The following is a 21052-nucleotide window of genomic DNA, read 5'->3' as shown; positions in this document are numbered from 1 at the left end:
CATTGAACCCCTAACAGTTTAAATTTTATGTAGTGTTTTTTTCTTTTGTATCTTGAAATCCTTTTTGAAACATTGGCAACATGTAAATAACTGCCAGTTACCAAAGCCCCTGGCCTAAATCCGTCTCTAGTAAACCACCACAATACCCTGAGGAAAATGGTAGTATACTGTACAACCTCATTTTCCTTTGCTTATTTAGCATACATAAGAAGTACTGTCTACCTTCCTGTTTTAATGAGATTCAAATTAGGCACTATGTATGTGAAATACTTGGTAAACTTGTGTTTACAGAAATATAAAGTTCATATTTTGAGGGATCATACTATTTGAAGTCAAATTTCTAATCCTTCAAGGATGAGTAGAACATCTTTAAAATTCAGTTTTGCAACAGCATGATGACCTACAGTGCATTATGCTAAGTGAAATAAGTCAGAGAAAGGCACACCATCTGATTTTATGTAAGGGGCCAGGTGGATACTTGAATATGGAGGGGACCACTTTTTAAAGTATACTATTGTCTAACCACTATGCTGTACACCTGAAACGAATATACAGAATATTGAATATAAACTATAATTGAAAATAAGAAAAAATCCACCCCACCCCCCTGAAAAAATTCTTATTAATGGATTAAATTCATGTTAACCAGTAACATTGGATATTTTAGTATTGGCAATTCTGAAATTATATCTAATAATCTTAAGTCTTTTATTGAATTCAACCAGAAATAAGGTTTTTGCAATAGATTAATATACAAATAAGTGAAAATGATTCTACAACATAACTGGACAAACTTTCTGAATTTGAAAAGTGAATAACATATACAGTTCTCATTTTATCAACTGACTTTGGCCAACAAGTGAAAAATACAACATTCCTTTTGATCATTTCCTGTGGGATCCCTGTAGTGTACTTAACATAATAAAGAATATAGCTGACTAAAGACTAACAAAGAAATATATAGAAGCACTGATTAAAATGATGAATGCCCCAAACGATGGAAGGAGCATTTTGCCAGAGGATGCAGAGGGATGGGTTTTGGGACCTGGAACTGGAGCTGGAGCTGGAGCTGTTAACGAGAACACATAGTCATTGACACGTGCCATCAAGTTCATCCACCTATTTCATATATCCTGAATATGTAAACAGACATTCAAGTTGAGTTAGAAAATAAGTTGAAATACTTCCAACCAGGAACAATTTTCAAATAAATATCACTCATTACAGATTTCAGGCTATATTTTCATATAAAGGGTGGGGCAAAAGTAGGTTTACAGTTGTACATATAGAATACCATAGTAAATATATTTATATAGACAAGATAATTTTTATTCAAGTTCTCTAGAATTAGCAATTTTCTATTTTCATTTTTGCATACATAGGTAAGGTCAAGTAAAGTATATTTTATACGCATATACTGACAGCTACCAATATAAAATTGAATAAAATTGCATTTTAAAATACTAAGGCCTGCAAGCTCATTAAAAAAATTAAAAATGTCCCCCTCATACATACCAGTACAGTTTTCTGCTTTGGAGAAAACTGCTTCCCGTTCATCTACACTAGTGGAGAGGAACAGTGGAGTCCACCCATCTCAGGATCTGTTTGATACTACCCTTAGCTCAGATACCTGACTTCTGGCTGTGTTTGGCTTAGACTGTACAAGTGAGGATTGACTAGAAGTATCCAAATGGAATCACCACTCAGGTTTTGTAAGTGAGGCAAGAAACAGTAAATTTTATAAAAGCTTTCAACTCATTTTGTCAATTGCCATAATTACAGATATGCAGTTATATGTACACAGATGGGGAAGTGGGCAGGCAGATGAATTCATGCATTAGTTTGTTACTATAGAGCAGTGGTTTTCAAGGGGGCAGTACTGCCCTCTAAGAGACAGAAATTTGTCAGGGTTTTTTGTTGTTGTTTTGTTTTGTTTAATGTTATTTATTTCAGAGAGGAAGGAAGAGAGAGAGAGAGGGATAAAAACATCAATGATGAGAGAGAATCATTGATTTGCCTCCTGCATTACCCCTATGGGGATCAAGTCCGAAATCCAGGTAAATGCCCTGATGGGAATAGAACCATGACCTGGTTCATGGGTAGACTCAACCATTGAGCCACACCGGCTGGGCTGTCAGGATATTTTTTGATTGTCACAAGGGTGGAGTAGAAGTAAAGGGCTAGTTTTGCACCAAAAAAAATCGACCTATACAAATTTCAAATGCACTGTTAGAAATATACATTAGTTAAAAACCTATTTATAATTAATTAAAAACCTATTAGTTAAAAAACCAGAACTTAAAGTCAGTTTTACATATAAACAAAATATTTTTAGTTTTCATAAACAGATCTATCCAGGACCCACTGTATTTCTTCACTTTCATCTTCTTATAGTCACAGAGTAGCTTCAGTCTTCTCTTAAATCCAAATTTATTCACATAAGGAAATACAATCATCTGTCTACTGCATAATGTCTTCTAATATAATCTAGGCATTTACATATTAAAATGCACGTAATTTTGTTATAAATTATAGTTAGGATATTATTTTTTAATGGGTAAAGGTAGGCCTCCTTATCTATGAATCTTATTTCAGGATAGTATAAGGGCTTTATAAAATATTTGTCAGAAAATGAGATAATTGAGTTGATAGGGTTGAGAACAACTGCTCTAAACAATAGTCTCTACACACAGTAAAAACTGCTTGAGAATCGTCAAGGTGCCCCACCATATACACACACATAAGCATTTGGACATGACATTATATTGTTATGATGCCTTAAGTTCTTGAAACTGTCCCTTTAAGAAAAAAATAAATTTCTCACTTTTTCTGTATTATAGATTAAACATTTATCAGCTAAGGAAATGAGATATTTCTTACTAGGATTGTTGATGTCTTCTTGACTTTTATATTCTAAAATATAAACAGATTTTGAGTTAATTGCATTGTAAACCTATTTATCAAGAGAGAAAAAGCTGATTAAATGATTAAGCAAACTTGCTTATTCCTGGGAATGGGCCTGAGGAGCAGGGTATTAGGTTTAGAGATTTGTGTGAGCCTGGGGGAAGGGTTTAATAGTTACTTGCACTGTGGATTTTTTTTTTTTTTTTTTTTTTTACCAAGGAAGTGTTTCCATTAAAAAAATGATTAAATTTTGATTATAAAAAGTGCTTTTTTTTAATATACTGAATTTCAATTCCCAAATGCAATATTAATACTATATGTCACTCATTGTACAAATGCTTTATGTATATTGCCACCTTTATTTCTTATAGACCTAGAAGGTAGATATAGTTTTCCATGTTATACAGATGTTCCTCAAAACAAAATCAGAGGTAATCAGTGGTAGTAATTTCAAAGCCTCTACTCCTCTTTACTATGCTATACTACCTCTAAGTGTGTGCCTAGCACTTAAATATGAATATTGCCATATTCTGAAAACTTTGAAGCCAATTCTAGAAGCCCAGGATAGATGAATATTTTTTTTATAACTAAATCTGGGTGGAAGACAAGTGTTGTGTGACAGAAAGTGAACAAAACTTGAAAAGTTGAGTCCTGGTTGTCTCTACCCTTTAAACGATTCCTTAACCTTCCTATATTTCATGTCCTCATCTCTGAAATGGCAAAAACAGTATTTATCTAAGATTAAATGAGATTCAGTGTAAAGGTTTTAACAACAAAAAAGCATGCACTACACACAGCTTTCCAGTAGAGGGCACGATACAAAACAGTCCCTGCAAACCTATTCCTTGTAGACTGGCATGTCAGAAGCTATACAGCTCAGGTGTTCCCCCCAGACTCCTGAAGATTAACCTAACTAAATGCTTACAGTAAAGGACTCAAAACCCCGTTGCTCCACTCCCAATAAAAAATGTATTATTAGTTTTTATCTGGTTTTACCACTTTTATTCCTAAATGAGAAAAGATTTTCAGATAATAAAGACAGCTACGATTTACTACTATTTAAAAACTATTCATTTGTCAGTACTTTGTCTCATTAGGACTTTAATCAATCCTGGGAGACAGAAGTTTTCTTCATTGTACCGATTGTGGCAGGAGAGGTGCAGAAAAGTGAAATTATATAAAGTTCCCTAGAAGAGACTTCCGGTCCAGATGGCAGCATAGGTAATAAACACAGTGCTTGAATCCTCCCACAACCACATCAAAATTAGGACAAAACTACAGAACAACCATTATTCAGAACCGCCTGAAATCTGGCTAAGTGGAAGTCCTACAACTAGGGAATTAAAGAAGAAGCCACTTTGACACTGATTGAAGGAGTGGAGATGTGGAACAGGCTGGTCCCACAACCACATGTGGCAGATAAAAATTGGGAGGGTTATCTCTGGGCCTCTGTTTGTATGTTAGGTAATTAACTATGAATATTCTGGTTCTGTACACAGCATGAAGTTTCCACAGACAGCAAATATTAGGCAAGGCAGAGTGTAGATGGTGGATGCAATTCAGTGAATGCCAAAAAAACTATTTCTTAAAAAAAATCCTTAATGGGTAGGGACTTAAACCCTGAGATTTTGTGTTTTTATAGTTTTTTCAGATATCCCCATAAGGTAAACATGGCAAGTGTTAGCCAGGTTTGACAATTCTGAGGCATAGAGAAGTGTTATTACTGTCCACAGCTCTCTGGTTACATGTTATGTCCATTTATGTTATTTACTTCTTGTCTCAGGAAAATTTACTTTTTTATTTTTGCCTTCCCTGTAAGCCTACATTCTGAAGCCCTTCTCGGGAACCTGACAGGAGTCACTGTTAATTTTCTCTGGCCACAGAAACTGAAGGCCCCTTAATGGCCTTGCCCTCAGTGGCAGCCTCATACATTTTAAATACCTATGAAATGGTTATGTCTTCATGATAGGTTAAATCTTCCATGGTAAATATACCAGAAAAATATACTTAAAAAACGGCAAATCTTATGGAATGTGTACTTGGTCATAAGTTAAGAGACTTGGGGCCTTCACTCATTTGTGTGATCCTGTGCAAAGTACTTGGGTTTCCCTGCATGTCTAATGTTGACAGTTATGACATCCCCCCATACCCAAATTGGCACATTCCTCTCTGGCATGCCTACCATTGCTTACCAGGTAATGGAAAAGGTTCTGACATTTTTATTCCTAAATGAAAAAGAAATATTCATTCCTAAATAAAAAAGAAACTTGCAGTTTGCTCCAGTGAATACAATTTCCAAAGTCTTGTCCAATGAGATACAAGTGTCAATAGTCTCACTGCACTGTAGTTCCTGGCTTCTTATTTAAAAGTTTTGGCTACATGAACCCTCACTGTGCAAATCCACACTAAGCCTAGAGGAGCCTTCTTCCATGGCACCTCACTAAGTCTATGAAAGGAGAGTACAAACAATCAGCTTTTGTGTGAAGTTTCTATTGAGTAACTTTAGCTATAGAACCTGGAAGATGCTAGACTGCATGCATCCAAGTCCCTGCAGCCTTGCCCTCCAGCTATCCCCGCAAGGGAGCTAAGATTCCTGCTCCAGGAACAGGGATAAAGGTATTTCTCTACTCTCTTCCCCAGCTAAGTCTTTGTAGAATGACTGGCAGATAGCGGTAAAGGAAATATTAATAAATAAAAATAGTCTCATGACAATATTCTCTTTAATGCCAAGGGGAATCCTGTCAGCTCATACTTGGCTCAGAGAGTGAAATCTGTCTTACCAGGCATTTGGATGGGTTCATGGTTCTTCACACCTAAAAATATCAATGAATATTGGTTACTGTTAATCAATGATCTTGCATTGTTAATGCTTCCTTTTTTCTATACGTCCCCCATCTCCAGCCCTTTAAAAAAGGGAAAAGAAAACAGTAACAACAAAAACACCTTTCAATGGCTCTTCATTCTCTAACTGGACAAAGCCCAAACTCCTTAACTTGAACTTCAAGAACTTTATGATCTGACTCGTATGTCTCCAACTTATCTTCATAAGGCAGTCCTAGTACATCAGCTTTAAAATGAAACAGTACTAGGTGTAAGACTCTCCTTGGTTTGGTTCTATTGTCATTATAGTTATTAGCTCTATGATTGCTCAGCCTTCTTAATCCCTCTGACCTTTAATTCCTATTTACGAAAAGGAAATCTTTACCTTGCAGGTTTGTAGTAAGTGATGATTAAAGGAAATATAGTACTTAGTACACTGCATGAAATATAATAAGCACTCAATAAATGGAGTCCCTCTGTTCTGGCTTAACTCATTTTCCAAACTCTCCAAGTCCATAATGCTCTTAGTCCTAGGAGTTCTCATGTCCGCTCCCACCCTTGTAGCTAGCCTCAAAAAGTAAGTAAAAAGTTTACCTACCAGGTAAGACAGTGGACTCCTGGCTTTTCATTCCTAAAGATGAGAATGGGAACCATTTAGTGGAAATGCACTTGGTTTGAAAATTAATTTAGCTTATATTTACATGGCTATTTATGGAAAGCTCTAAAAGATTTGAGAGATGGCAGGGGACAGAGTAAAGGAGAGAAGATTTAACCCACTGGAATATGACTGACTTCTGATCAGAATAAGGGCCAGTAAACCCAGGATCTCTCCCAGATTAAGCTCCTGTTGATTTTTTTTTTTTTTTTTTTTTTAGATTCAGGCCAAAGACTTCCAAACTACATTTGTCATGATGTATTTTTAAAAAATAAAATTTATTGATTATATAAGTCACACATTATAATTACAGATCATTTATAAAATATTAAAAATTACTCTTACTCCTAAATCTCAGAGTTACTCATTCTTAACATTTTTTGGTATATTTCCTTTCAGTCTTTTTGCTATGTATACATCCCCAATCTTCAGCCCTTTAAAAGTATATATTTTTAGCATATTTTCCAGTGTTGAGATGTAACTGACACACAGCATTATATAAGTTTAAGGTAACATCATGATTTAACTTACATATATTGTACAATGATTACCACAATAAGCTTAATTAACATCTGTCATCTCATACAGAAAAAGAAAAAATCAGATACAAAAAAAGAAAACTTTTTTCCCTTGTGGTGAGAACTTTTAGGATCCACTCCCTTGGAAACTGTCAAATACAGGAGTTGGACATTACATCCCCAGTACTTATTTATCTTATAATTGGAAATTTGTACTTTTTCACATTTTTTAATAAAACTGATATTAGACTCTACATGCCATTTTATATCCTATTAAAGGCCCGATGCATGAAAATTTGTGCAAGAGTTGGCTTCCTTCCCCCGGCTGCTGGCACCGGCTTCCCTCCAGCACCTAGGACCCAGGCAGCTTCCCTCCAGCCACCAGCAGGCAGGCACCCGGGACCCGGGCTTTGCTCTGGCCCTGGCTTCATCCGGAAGGATGTCCAGAATGATGCCCAGAAGGACGTCCGGTCTAATTAGCATATTACCCTTTTATTATAGATTTTTATTTGTCACTGTATATAAGCACTTTTTCATATTCTTAAAATATGTTTAAAAATCAATTTTTAAGGTTAGTGTTTCATAATATGGGTATAATTATATTTAATATTTACCCATCTGTTGGACACTAAGGTTATTTATAAATTTTGACTACAATAACACTATGTAAATATTTTTGTACATATGTTATAGACAAATCTTTATGACGATTTCCTTGGGACAAATATCTAAAAGTGTTATAACTAGGTTAAAAGGTATGAGCATTTTTAAAGCTAGTAATACATACTATCAAACTGTCTTCCAGAAAAGTTCCAATTTATAATCTCACCAGTAATTTATGAGAGTGTTCCTATCTCAGCACTCTTGAGGACATTTGAATACTATCACTTAAAAAAAAACTTGGGAATATACTATATAATCAAACAGATATAGCTAACAGCACCTGTTAGGTTGCTGGAAGCAGAAATAAATATACAAAATCATAATTTTTACTTTAGAAAAAAACGCCATTTTTAATGCCCCTGCCCAACATCCTAGGTCATAAAGAGTTTGTGGAATAATTAGTCACACCTTCCTCTATCCATGTAACTGCTAGCATAAAGCAGAAAATAATATGTTCTCAACTACTTCTTCAACTTCTCTACTGGGATGATCTAAAGACTATTAGATAAGAGACATAAAGAGAGCTGCTGTGTCATCTTTGTAAAGAAGCCTATCCGAAACTCAGGAAGGTCTCTGATATACCAAACCAGTAACTAAACTAGTTCTCTTCCTACTGTTCCTTACCATGCCATGCCCATCTGCTCCCATCCGCTCCCAACCATAAGGAGATGTCTTGCAAATGTAAAACCCAGAGTTTATGAAAATGTCTTACCAGGGTCTTCAAGCTTCTGTTTTTTATCACCTAAGTTACAAAAAGAAACTTTCCATTTTAACAATAGAATAAAATCATTGGAAGTTACTATAGTTATAACAAAATTATTTTCAGGTAATATGGCCATAAAGAACCATTTGGTAAATCCAGTAAAGTAATGCTACTAAGTTTAAGTGTCAAATCAGATCTAAATGCACCTTGGCTAATTGGATTGGAACCTTCCTCTGGCACCTCAAGAAAAGCCATCACACCTGAATGGTGCAGCTCAGTGGTTGAGCATAGACCCATGAACCAGGAAGTCAGGGTTCAATTCCTGGTCAGGGCACATGCCCAGGTTGCGGGCTCAATCCCCAGTAGGGGGCGTGCAGGAGGCAGCTGATTGATGATTCTCTCTCATTGATGTTTCTATTTCTCTCTCCTCTCTGCCTTCCTCTCTTTGAAATCAATAACAATGTTTTTTCGGTTTGTTTTTTTTTAAAGAAAATCCTGGGGATCTCAATGAGCTAGAAAAATGTCTGTCTGGAAAAGTTAGCTAAGGTCCCTTTGAAGTGACTAGTAAAATTTTGGCTGCAATGGGCAAGTCCTCTGGTGCATGATATGCTTCACATCATTACAGGAAATTATTTTCCAAAACATCAAGTAAATTGCATACCTAAGGAAAGGCCAGATACCTTTTTCTCTTCAATAAAGAAAATCTTATTGTAGCTACATGGGCCAAACACATAACAAAAAACTTAAATGCACAGAAGTGATTTGGGCTATATCACTAGGAAGCTCAGGGGAGAAAAACATTTAATCACCCAAATATTTTAGTCAAATGATACCAACATTAGCATATTTGAAAGGTGCAAATGACTGACTTTTCTACTTTCATCTAAATGGTATCACAGGTTAATTTCAATGACTGAATACAGACCCTCAGATCTCTCAAGACTGACTAGCTCTTCAGGTCTCACCAACCTTATCCCCTAGAACCGTGGTCGGCAAACTGTGGCTCGCGAGCCACATGTGGCTCCTTGGCCCCTAGAGTGTGGCTCTTCCTAAGCCTTAGGAGTACCCTAATTAAGTTAATAACAATGTACCTACCTATATAGTTTAAGTTTAAAAAATTTGGCTCTCAAAAGAAATTTCAATTATTGTATTGTTGATATTTGGCTCTGTTGACTAATGAGTTTGCCGACCACTGCCCTAGAATGTTTCCATATTGTTCAGCTCTCCAGAGTGCCAACCCTCTCATTTATAGAGAGGCAAATTTCCCCAGAATAGAGTCTTTCTCTCTCTCCCCGCGCCACCCCCCTGCCCCCGCCTTATATCTGCCAAGTTACTCCTTCATATCTGCAAAATACTCTTTTTCTTCAGCTAAGAATTGAATTTGTTCAATAAGAAAGAGCTACTAAATATCCATATAAAGATTATTTTTAAACATGAGAGCATACTTACCAGGGCTGGCAACATAGATGGGTAGAAAATATTCTGAAATACAAACATGCTTTCATTATATAGTACTTTGCTCAGACATTAATGTCAGGTTTATTAATGATAAAAATCTGAGTTGACTTACATTTTAAGATACATACAAAATATGGCGAGATGAGAAATATAAAAGTATCAGTCTCAAAAACAAATGGATGTGGATTCATTTTAATTACATGAAGAAGAATTCATAGAAAAACTAGACAGGAAGACAGCTGAAAACTTTCTAATAAGGAAATTTTCAAAAAATTCTACCCAATGCATGCATCAGCCCAAGGTATTTTCTGGCAACTTTCATTCAAATCTGTTGGGCCTATCTGATAATGCTATTCTTGAATATTCTTAGAATTCCTGTTTACCTACCCAAAGCTTTCCCATGATCCTCTAAGGAGGATTATCTTTTGTTACATCTTTCCCTGAGGAAGCGGAGACAGACTGCATTGACATTCTGACCCTCCAGCTCTCACCTTGAGCCACAGTCACTCTATTCTTTCATTAGTATCCCAAAAGTTATTTCCTAAAATATCACAACATAGGGTTATAAGTCTAGCTCTGTCAAGTAGGAGTCAAGTAGGGACATTCAGGAGTCCTTACACTCCTGTAAGGATAGATTAGGGTGAGAGTGGAATGGTACTACATGCCCAAGATAAATGAAGTTTGACAGAACAGTCACAGGCAAGGCTGTGGGTGTGGATAGGGGAGGGATGCCACCAGCAGAGACTCCTGGACTCCCCACTGCTAAAAGGTAGTAGCAGTAGCACAATTTTGCCTTGAGAAATGAAAGATGGCTGACAGCATGACAGTTTGGTCAGATGGCTCTGACCCGTACCTGTGAGAAATAACACTGATAAAATTCCCATTACAGAGATAATACTTTGAAGCATATCTTACCTATGTTCTCAACACAATTTGCCATTTTTAGACCTGAAACATAAAGATAAAGCTTTATTAGTTAGACACAATTTACCCTACAGAGCCACTGGTCTGTGGCTATTAGTAATTAATCTGTCAGCTCCTAGTCCATCAGACCCATAACTTAGTGGAATGCAAACTGTAGAACAATTACATATTTATATTCATATTATAGTCATAAACAGCAGTATGATCTTTGATAAAACATCTAACATTTCTGGAATTCAGCTTCCTTATCTGGATCTTTTAGTGGGAGATTGCTTCAAATGACTTCCAAAGGCCCATCCAAAGCTAACACTTAATAATTCTATTCTATGATTTGTCTACAAAAGTTAGGAGAAAATTTAAGTATTTGTTTAACTAATCCTCTCTTCAGATATTAAATGTCCTCAACAGCAAACCTATCCTTTTACTGTGACAGTTCCTATCCATTGAAGAAAAAGAATCTCAATCAGAGCTTCAAGATCCTTGAATATATGAACAAAGATCCTTCAAATGCATATGGCGACATCAAGTTGGTTTGCTCCAGAACACTGAACTGTATGCAAGGAGATCCACAGTTATTTGGAGAGCAGGAACATGGCATCTAATAGTATACTTTTATACCTTCTTGCCAGCGATGCCCTGCAAAAAATCATCAGTGCAGCAGTGATTCTGCCGAGACTTGACATAAAGGGGAATCTGCAGGCCTGCCCAACAGCAGTTAAGGCAAGAAGATCAGTGAGAGGGTGTTTAGATTTGGTGCCAGCATGAGCCATTGAGGGTTTCTCAGATGTCACAAGAAGGTCTAGATGTCCTATGGTCTCTTCCCCATGCTGGGCTAACTCACTGCTCTAATCAAGTTCAGTTATCAGTGGAGAAACTTCTCCAGCTAAGATGGGGGAGTTCTCCAGAGTCCTGGTTTCACTATGAGATGTGGTCTTCTATAATCTGCTATCCAATCCTGCTCCATTTGTGGAGTCTGAACCAAGAACCCAGGTGACTTGCTGATCCAGGAATTAGTACAGATTTGTTAGAATCTGATGGTGCCCTGAGGGCTAACCTTGGGTGTTTGGCTAGACTAGAAATTTAAAAAACAATTCTAGAGACAATTTAAAATGTTGCCTCAGCAGAAGATAAGTGTGCAAGCCTTATGCAGAGGCTTAGTTGAGGGTTAGGTGAAGGTGAGGGGAATTGTGGATGACAAACCTACAGATATGATAGATTCGGCGTGGAAACTAGGCATTGGAGGATTTTAAAAGCCTTTATCTTTTGACTGTAGTATAAATTAGAACATGTTTCTCAAAGTGTAGTCTTCCAATCACATACTTCAGAATCAGTTGGATGCTTATTAAAATTGAAAACTGCGGGACTCTAGCCGAAACTACTGATATAGAACTTCTGGTGGTGGTGCCTTATAATCTGCATTTTAAACAAGCACTCCAAGTGATTTTTTTTATGCACAAAATTTTTGAGAGCTTCGTCAGTAGTACAGACTGGGTATCTTTTCTTATGCTTATGTATTTTATTGGAATTTCTGATAATTAAATTTTTTTAAGTTTAAGGAGTACGGCATGATGGTTTGATTTACATATATTGTGAAATAATACCAAATAGGTTCAGTTAACACCCCAGGATGGGTATCTTTTAATGTTTAACACAGTTCCATTTATTCAAGACTTCATTTTTCCTCCCTATTTGACTCTGGATTTAATTTTTCATTAGTGTTTTTAGCAGCAGGAAAGTAATCAAACTATTCTGAGTTTCTAAAGAAGTAATAGGATTAAAAATGGATGAGATTGATCCAGAAATAAACAAGAGAAGGCATAAATATTATATATAAGAATGATAAAAGAATATAAGCATAGATTCAATAGGTGTGAAAATATATGAGTTACTGTGAATCAATTTGAAATATAAGACAAATAAGAAAATTCCTTAAAAAAATCAAAAATATCTCAGGAATTGCCAGGACCGGTTTGGCTCAGTGGATAGAGCGTTGGCTTACGGACTGAAGGGTCCCGGGTTCAATTCCGGTCAAGGGCATGTACCTGGGTTGCGGGCACATCCCCAGAGGGAGATGTGCAGGAGGCAGCTGATCGATGTTTCTAGCTCTCTATCTCTCTCCCTTTCTCTCTGTAGAAAATCAATAAAATTTATTTAAAAAAAAAAAATCCAGGAATAAACAGAAAGAAAAAACCAAGATGGTGGCATAGATAAACACTGGAGATTGCTGCCTCACACAACCACTTCAAAAATACAACTAGCCGAAACCGGTTTGGCTCAGTGGATAGAGCGTCGGCCTGCGGACTGAAAGGCCCCAGGTTAGATTCCGGTCAAGGGCATGTACCTGGGTTGCGGGCACATCCCCAGTAGGGGGTGTGCAGGAGGCGGCTGATCGATGTTTCTCTCTCATCGATGTTTCTAACTCTCTATCTCTCTCCCTTCCTCTCTGTAAAAAATCAATAAAATATATTAAAAAAAATACAACTAAAAGAACGGACATCATCCAGAACCACAGGAAGGCTGGCTGAGTGGAAATTCTACAACTAGAAGGAAAGAGAAAAGCATACCGAGACTCAGAGGAGGTGTGGTGTGGAAGTAAAATACAGAGGTACAGAGGTGCATGCGGAGAGGGTTGGCAGCTGAGGACACGGTTGTGTTTTTCAATCGGGAGAGAGTCCCAAGCTCTGAGCTCCAGTTCTGGGCGAGTCTCTGGGGAACCAGACTCATACAGGAGAAACTGGGCTCTCTGGCATCGGTTGGAATTCGATGGCAGCTTTCTCTCGGAGGTGCTTGCAGTGACTGCTGGGACACTGAGAAGCAGGGCCTCTGAGGGCAGGGCTGAGAGCAGCCATAACTGCTTGCTCCACCCTGTTGATTCCCTTGGACCCAAGCCTTGCACAGAGGCTTTTGCATATGAAAGGCCTGGCCCTTTGCAATCTGATAATTACCTAAAAAACTGCAGTTGGCCCAAGGCCCCAGGGCAACTTGCATTGCTTCACAGATGGCTCCTGCTGGGTAGCCTCAGGCAGAGGCTAGATTAGCACCTCTTTAGAGATCCAGGAGCCAGTGTGCCTGGTGGTCAGAGTGGAACCATCCAGATTGAAGTTCCTCGGATTCATAAAGGACACACTCAGGGGGTAGACTCAGTGAGCACCAAAGCCCCACTGAAGCAAGTCTTGCCCCGGAGGGATGTCTCCAGCACAGAAGTTCTCCCACTGCAGACACAGCTGATTCTCACAGCCAATTGGCCTGGAGGTCAATCCCTCCCAGAGTTACTTACAACAATCAAGGCTTAACTACAATAAGACTGTGCACAAAGCCCACATGGGGGTGCACCAAGAGTGTCTACCTCAGGTAACTGGGGAGGCTGAGCCACTGGGCCCTATAGGACACCTAGCACACAAAGCCACTCTATCAACACAGGGAAGCATAAAAAATGCCAAGACAAAGAAACAGGACACAAATGACAGAAATGGAGGAAAGCAAACTACTGGATATAGAGTTCAAAACCACACTTTTAAGGTTTTTCAAGAATTTTTTAGAAACCGCCGATAAACTTAATGAGACCCTCAAGAAATCTAATGAGACCCTCGAGGTTGTGATAAAGGACCAACTAGAAATTAAGCATACACTGACTGAAATAAAGAATATTATACAGACCCCCAACAGCAGATTAGAGGATCGCAAGAATCAAGTCAAAGATTTGAAATACGAAGAAGCAAAAAACATCCAACTGGAAAAGCAAAATGAAAAAAGAATCCAAAAATATGAAGATAGTTTAAGGAGCCTCTGGGACAGCTTCAAGTGTACCAACATCCGAATTATAGGGGCGCCAGAAGAAGAGAGAGAGCAAGATATTGAAAACCTATTTGAAGAAATAATGACAGAAAAATTCCCCTACCTGGTGAAAGAAATAGACTTACAAGTCCAGGAAGCACAGAGAACCCTAAACAAAAGGAATCCAAAGGGGACCACACCAAGACACATCATAATTAAAATGCCAAGGGCAAAAGACAAAGAGAGAATCTTAAAAGCAGCAAGAGAAAGTCAGTTACCTACAAGGGAGTACGCATACGAATGTCAGCTGATTTCTCAACAGAAACTTTGCAGGCCAGAAGGGAGTGGCAAGAAATATTCAAAGTGATAAATGCCAAGAACCTACAACCAAGATTACTTTATCCAGCAAAGCTATCATTCAGAATTGAAGGTCAGATAAAGAGCTTCACAGATAAGAAAAAGCTAAAGGAGTTCATCACCACTAAACCAGTATTGTATGAAATGCTGAAAGGTATCCTTTAAGAAGAGGAAGAAGAAGAAAAAGGTAAAGATACAAACTATGAACAATAAATACACATCTATCAACAAGTGAATCTAAGAATCAAGTGAATAAATAATCTGATGGACAGAATGAACTGGTGATTATAATAGAATCAGGGACATAGAAAGGGAATGGACTGACTATTCTTGGGGGAGGGGGAAGGGGGGGGATTCAGGAAGAGACTGAACAAGAATCGTTCACCTATGGATGAGGACAGTGGGGGGGGGGGTGAGGGCGGAGGGTGGGGTGGGAAACGGGTGGAGGGGAGGTATGGGGGGAAAAAGAGGAACAACTGTAATAATCTGAATAAAGATTTAATTTAAAAAAAAGAATAAACAGAAAAATCGAATGATATTATAACTATTAAGTAGTTTAAATTTTTTTCTAAAAAGAAAATAGCAGGGTAATTTGGTTATTACATAGTACTAAAGAAGGGAGCTATTCAGAGCCAGAACCCTGGAGATCTTCAAAGGATTTCCCTTTGAAGTATTTGGCAAAATACTGATCAGCTTATATGTGTGAGGAAATTACCCAAAGACAGGGAAAGACCCCACAGGTCAAGAATAGTGCCTTTTCCCACAAAACACACTGAAAAACCTGTAAGTTGACATTTTACCAGGGAACACTACAGTAAGAAGCCTGAAAATCAATAGTAAATTAAACCCTCCCAAGAGTTCCCTATTTCCTTCAGATCCTAAGAAATTACAGATGTCTGTGACCTAACTCACAGCTGACTGGTGATAATAAAACTACAGTAGTATTGCCCTGCTGTGTTTCTCAGTAGTTAGAGCGTTGCCCCCTGGACAAAAGGGTACTCAATTTCTGGTCAAGGGCATATACCTCAGTTGCAGGTTCCCCAGCCCCAATAGAGGCATGTGTAGGAGGCAACCAATCAATGTGTCTCTCTCATGTCGATGTTCCTCTCTCTCTCTGTCTGTCTGTCTGTCTGTCTCTCTCTTCCTCTCTCCTTTCCACTCTCTAAAAATCAATAGAAAAAATATCCTCAGGTGAGGATTAAAATAATAAATAAAAATAAATAAAAAAAAATATATTTTTTTAAATATATTTTATTGATTTTTTACAGAGAGGAAGGGAGAGGGATAGGGAGTTAGAAACATCGATGAGAGAGAAACATCGATCAGCTGCCTCCTGCACATCTCCTACTGGGGATATGCCCGCAACCCAGGTACATGCCCTTGACCGGAATCGAACCTGGGACCTTTCAGTCCGCAGGCCGACGCTCTATCCACTGAGCCAAACCGGTTTTGGCTATTTTTTTAAATGATCCCTTGTCACATTAAAATTTTACCTCCAACTAAGGGCCAAACCTGGTTCCTAAGGCCTTAGCCACTTTCACAAACAGGTGGCTGCCCATCTATCAGACCTGCAGTTTCTAAACAGTAGTAGAGATGTCCCTGAATGCTAAATCAAATTCACAAGATACCAAAGGATACTTTAAAATTTCAAGATAAACATAGTCATCATTGATATCTGTCAGATACTGCATGAACTACTAGCTGGAGGTAGAATGCAGTTTCAAAGTTATACCATGTTACATTCTGTTTGATGATACATTTGCAAAGCTGGTTTTCTGTTTGATGATATATTTGCAAAGCTGGTTTTCAGCAATTGTTGTGATAAAAAGCAAATATATGTAAAAATTAACATGGATCAGTAAATAAGGTAGTGTCTAATCTAATTCCAAGGTTTAAGAAGCTGTGCAGTATCCAATAGGCATATACATCCCATTAGCAAATTATTATGGTTAAGAATGAAAGAATAGTACTTTAAAAAAATTGTGTGGAGGTGGGCAAAGAGGAGAAAATGGGGACATCTGTAATAGTTTCTACAATAAAGATAAAGTTTAAAAATTTCTGTGTATTCTTTTTTCAAACAGCTACTAAGATGTTAGGAAATAAATGCTTATTGAGTTGTTTGACTTTACCTAGTAAGTGGAACTTTGGGGTATTTCTTTTAGCCTAGGGACACTGAAATAAATTATGATAACACTAAGGAAAGGACCATGAACTGAGAAAGTCTGAAAACCTCTACATTAGCCATTACAAAAGCCTTACCTACTACTTTACCCAAACTACTGACCCAATGGGGGCCATACCTACAAGACTTCACAACTGAAAAGACAGCACAGTTCTCTAACAAAACAGCTTGTCCCCATGTTGGACAAATCCAATAGGAGGCTGCATCCATCCTATATAATAAAGGGATAATATGCAAATTGACCATCACACCCTCACACAAGATGGCCACCCCCATGTGGTCAAAGGTGGCCGCCCCCATGTGGTCACAAGATGGCTGCCTCAAGATGGCTGGCAGGGGAGGGCAGTTGGGGGTGACTGGGCCTGCAGGGGAGGAAGGACAGTTAGGGGAGGCCAGGCCTGCAGGGGAGGGCAGTTAGGGGTGACTAGGCTGGCAGGGGAGGGCAGTTGGGGGCAACCCTGTGGGATCTGGCCTAAACCAGCAGTTGGACATCCCCCAAGGGGTCCCAGATTGGAGAGGGTGCAGGCTGGGCTGAGGGACTCCCCCACCCCCCACCCCCAGTGCATGAATTTCGTGCACCGGGTCTCTAGACCATTATAATGATGGTAACTTGCCTTGGATGCTCTACGTGAAGAGCTGAACTTCAAATGATGACCCAGGCAAGGTGAACATCTACGTTTATTTACACTCATGTGCCAACACTACTGCCCTAGCTGTATGATCAGGCCATTGAGACACCCAGGATTCAATTACTAAAGATAAAGCCAATGCAGTCCTCTCTGTGGAAATAAATGCAACAAACACAACTCATGAACTCAACCTTTATGTTACACACAAATATACTCACATGAAGTGACTCCTTATAAAGAAAAGCCTCTGGAGACCAACAAAACAAATCAAGCATGTGCCTCCATTGTCTATAATCTACTACAGTAAGGGAATCATTATAAAGGACCAGGACTTCAAATGAAAAATTCTACCAGCCTCCCCAATGAAGATCTCTACAGGACTGACAGGTCTGGCTGTCTTCAGCTATTTACAAGTTGCCTATAATCTTGCTAACCTCTGTCTTGACTTAGTTCCCAAACACCAGCAAATTAGGGGCTGGAGAATGAGAGGAATTGGAGGAAGAATATATTCCTCTCCTTTTTGCATGGGTGTGCTCATTCTGACTCATGTGGGTAGATATTCATAAAATACCAGCTTTTATTTTATATAAATGAACATATATTTTATATGACCTCAGTAAACAAACTGATCATATTAATCAGATAAAAAACACCAGTATATGAAACTGGTAGCTGATTTTGCTTCCAGTGGTTATGTAGCTACTCTCCTCTGTCTGCAGACGTCACCATAGAACTCATCATTATGAAAAGGAGAGCTGATTTGGATCATTCCCTGGGGGAGGTGACAGACTACAATGGGCTGGGATTATGGCTCCCAAAGATCCTGTCTCCTGATATTCACACCCTTATGTAATCCTCTCCTCTTGAGACATCACTTCCATGGTTAGGTTGCAAAAGACTGACTTGCTGGCACTGTTTCCTGCTTTCTCTTGCTCACTCTGGGGAAGCAAGCTGCGTCATGTTTAATGATAAAGAATGTAGCCTAATTACACAGCTACCACTCCACCTTTATCAATATTCTAGAAGAACAGTATAGAACAGTGGTCACCAACCGGTGGTCCTCAGACCACTGGTGGTCCATGAGGTCTAAAAGGTTGGTGACCGCTGGTTTAAGGAAACCTTTGGAGCAGTGGTCGCCAACTGGTGTTCTGCGGACTAGTGGTGGTCTGTGAGGTCTGAAAGGTTGACAACCACTGGTACAGAAAATTAACCTCATTCTCCTATGAGGAAGGATAAAGGCTTTTGTTACCACGATTCACTCCCTTAATTTTGAATGAATACCAAGTTTAGTATCTTTGACCACCAGGAATTGTATTATTTAGTGGGACATTGGTATTCTCTCCTCTTCCTAACCAACAGAACTAATTTTTTATTTTATTTTATTTATTTTTTAGCTAACTAGTTTCTGTAAGGCCCACAACACATTTTTATCTTGGAAATCATAAGCAAGTTCAGAACAGTAACACAGGACTGTGTTAGCACTAAATTTAGTACAGTATAATTTTTTAATTCCTTTTAGAAATATTGTCTTTTTTCATCCAAAATTATAGTTAGTCACAATGGAACAAGGTTCTGATTATACCCTCCTGGCTTATTTCTAAGAAAGCTCTGGTGTCCTAGCTGGTTTGGCTCCATGGTTAGAGCGTTGGCCTGCGGACTAAAGGGTCTTGGGTTCAATTCCAGTCAAGGGCACATACCTCTGTTGCACTCTCCAACCCCTGCCCTGGGTCAGGGTCCATGCAGGAGGCAATCAACCCAATGTACGTGTCTCTCTCACATCAATGTTTCTCTCTCTCTCTCTCTCTCTCTCTCTCTCTCTCTCTCTCTCTCTCTCTCTCTCTCTTCTCCCTTCTCCCGTCCTCCCTCCCTCCTTCCCTTCCACTCTCTCTAAAAATCAATGGAAAAAATATCCTTGGGTGAGGATTATTAACAAACAAACAAAAGCCCTGGTTATTGTCCTTCACAGTGTTTCAAAAGCTTAGCTTCAATGATCTAGATTTGAGCCTAGGTTCCCAGTAGTTATCTCTTGATGGCAGCAGAAGACATTGGTTAGACTTCAGTTTGGAATTAAATCAACACAGTCAAGTGCAGTGGCCTGACTTTGTCAGAGCTCTCCAAATAGTACATGTGAGCCTCCACAAAGGTCTCCCCTTGTGGCTGGTTTGAACATTAACCTGCTGTGTAGCCTCTGCCTGAACTTGTGGGCTGGCCCACAGAGGTGTGCCCTCCACTTGCCCCTTCCACACATGGGGCTCATAACCCACTAGCCCATGCAGGTCTGAGCCCCGGCTCATTCTGAATCCACCCAATGGTTCCACCCTTTTTGTTCATCATAATCCTATTCGCAAACATGGATTCTGTGGGCTTCATTGCCCACCTCTGTTAATCAACCAAATACCAGTGATTTATTTGGCCTGTAGCTACTGCAGCCAGGGTTTCTGTAGAACCAATGCCTCTACAAATGGCATGTGGCTAAATGCATCAGGAGCACCAAGAGTGGCATTGTTTTGACAGCCCAGATGCAACTGGATTTCTGGCTGTGATGTGCTGGTAAAGTTGAACAAGTTCTGCAGTGGGGGTAAGGGGGTCCTGATTTGTAGTATTTGCTGATTTCTATGGTATAACTCTCAACCATGGCCAATTTCAAGCTACTGTGATGTATGAGGAAATGGGAAGACATATATGCCCACAATCAGTTCCCATAAGCTGGTATGAGCTGTCTTCAACCTACTTGGCTTTTGGTCAGGTCTAATGTAGGGTTGATAAGGAGAATGAGCATCTTTCCTTTCTACACAAATTTACTCCAATCACCATCTGCCCTTCCAGGTGAACAGTCTCATTTACTTGCAACTAAGGGCCAGGACTAGGGTGAGGCAAATGAGATGCTGAGCGCAAACTTGAAGAGACACTCACTTTTAGGGTCATGCAAATGCAGATGCTGCAAGTGTACGACCCTCAAACTGAGGATCTCCTTAAATTTTGTGTCTCAGGCACCTCAATGGCTACATAGCTTCTGTCATTAAATCATAAGTGGATCAGCCCACCAACCAGGCAAGATGTCTCATTGGCACTTCCCCATCCTATTCTTTTTTATCTCATAGTGCTTTGGTCACGTGGAGTCAAATCTAAATGTCCATCCCACTTCTGAGGTCCTACTGAAATACTCACTCTGCATGACCAGCAGCCATGGTTTTGGGTTCAGAAAAATAATCACACTCTTAAGACCCCAAAAGGCCATCACCTCACCAGCTTTGCAGAAGAATGCAAGGCAGGGAACATGGCATATGTTTAGCAACAGAACATCATGATATACATCTCTTCAATGCAAGTCCTTACAGAAGTCCAGGGCGATTAGCCCCCAGAATGATGCTCAGTTACAAGGAAGCAAGAGCACACAAATGGGTGCAGGAACTATCCTAACTTCATAGCCTCATGCCACAGATCTGTCACAGAAGGCAGTATCTC

At 39.1% G+C, this 21052-nt stretch overlaps 1 protein-coding gene across 7 annotated transcripts in view; it reads right to left on the bottom strand.

The window, feature by feature from the left end:
- Positions 1-436: 436 nt before the first annotated feature.
- Positions 437-21052, bottom strand: part of ART3 (ADP-ribosyltransferase 3 (inactive)) — a 117381-nt gene continuing 96765 nt past the window's right edge. For 4 of the 7 annotated variants that reach the window (XM_036336951.1, XM_036336910.1, XM_036336917.1 and 1 more), the window contains 8 exons: positions 10637-10669; positions 9713-9745; positions 8273-8302; positions 6323-6355; positions 5685-5717; positions 5097-5129; positions 2881-2913; positions 437-1069 (listed from right to left, as the gene is read on the bottom strand). In XM_036336951.1, coding sequence (XP_036192844.1) covers positions 939-1069; positions 2881-2913; positions 5097-5129; positions 5685-5717; positions 6323-6355; positions 8273-8302; positions 9713-9745; positions 10637-10669 — 359 coding nt within the window. In that variant the 3' untranslated portion in view covers positions 437-938. The remainder of the gene's footprint in view (positions 1070-2880; positions 2914-5096; positions 5130-5684; positions 5718-6322; positions 6356-8272; positions 8303-9712; positions 9746-10636; positions 10670-21052) is intronic. The other 3 variants (XM_036336961.1, XM_036336926.1, XM_036336934.1) reach the window with 2 other exon arrangements.

The sequence above is a fragment of the Myotis myotis genome, unplaced genomic scaffold (assembly GCF_014108235.1).
Source record: "Myotis myotis isolate mMyoMyo1 unplaced genomic scaffold, mMyoMyo1.p scaffold_m19_p_1, whole genome shotgun sequence".
NCBI lineage: Eukaryota > Metazoa > Chordata > Mammalia > Chiroptera > Vespertilionidae > Myotis > Myotis myotis.
Note: the sequence above shows the minus strand (reverse complement) of the source record. Positions and strands in the feature narration are given on the sequence as shown.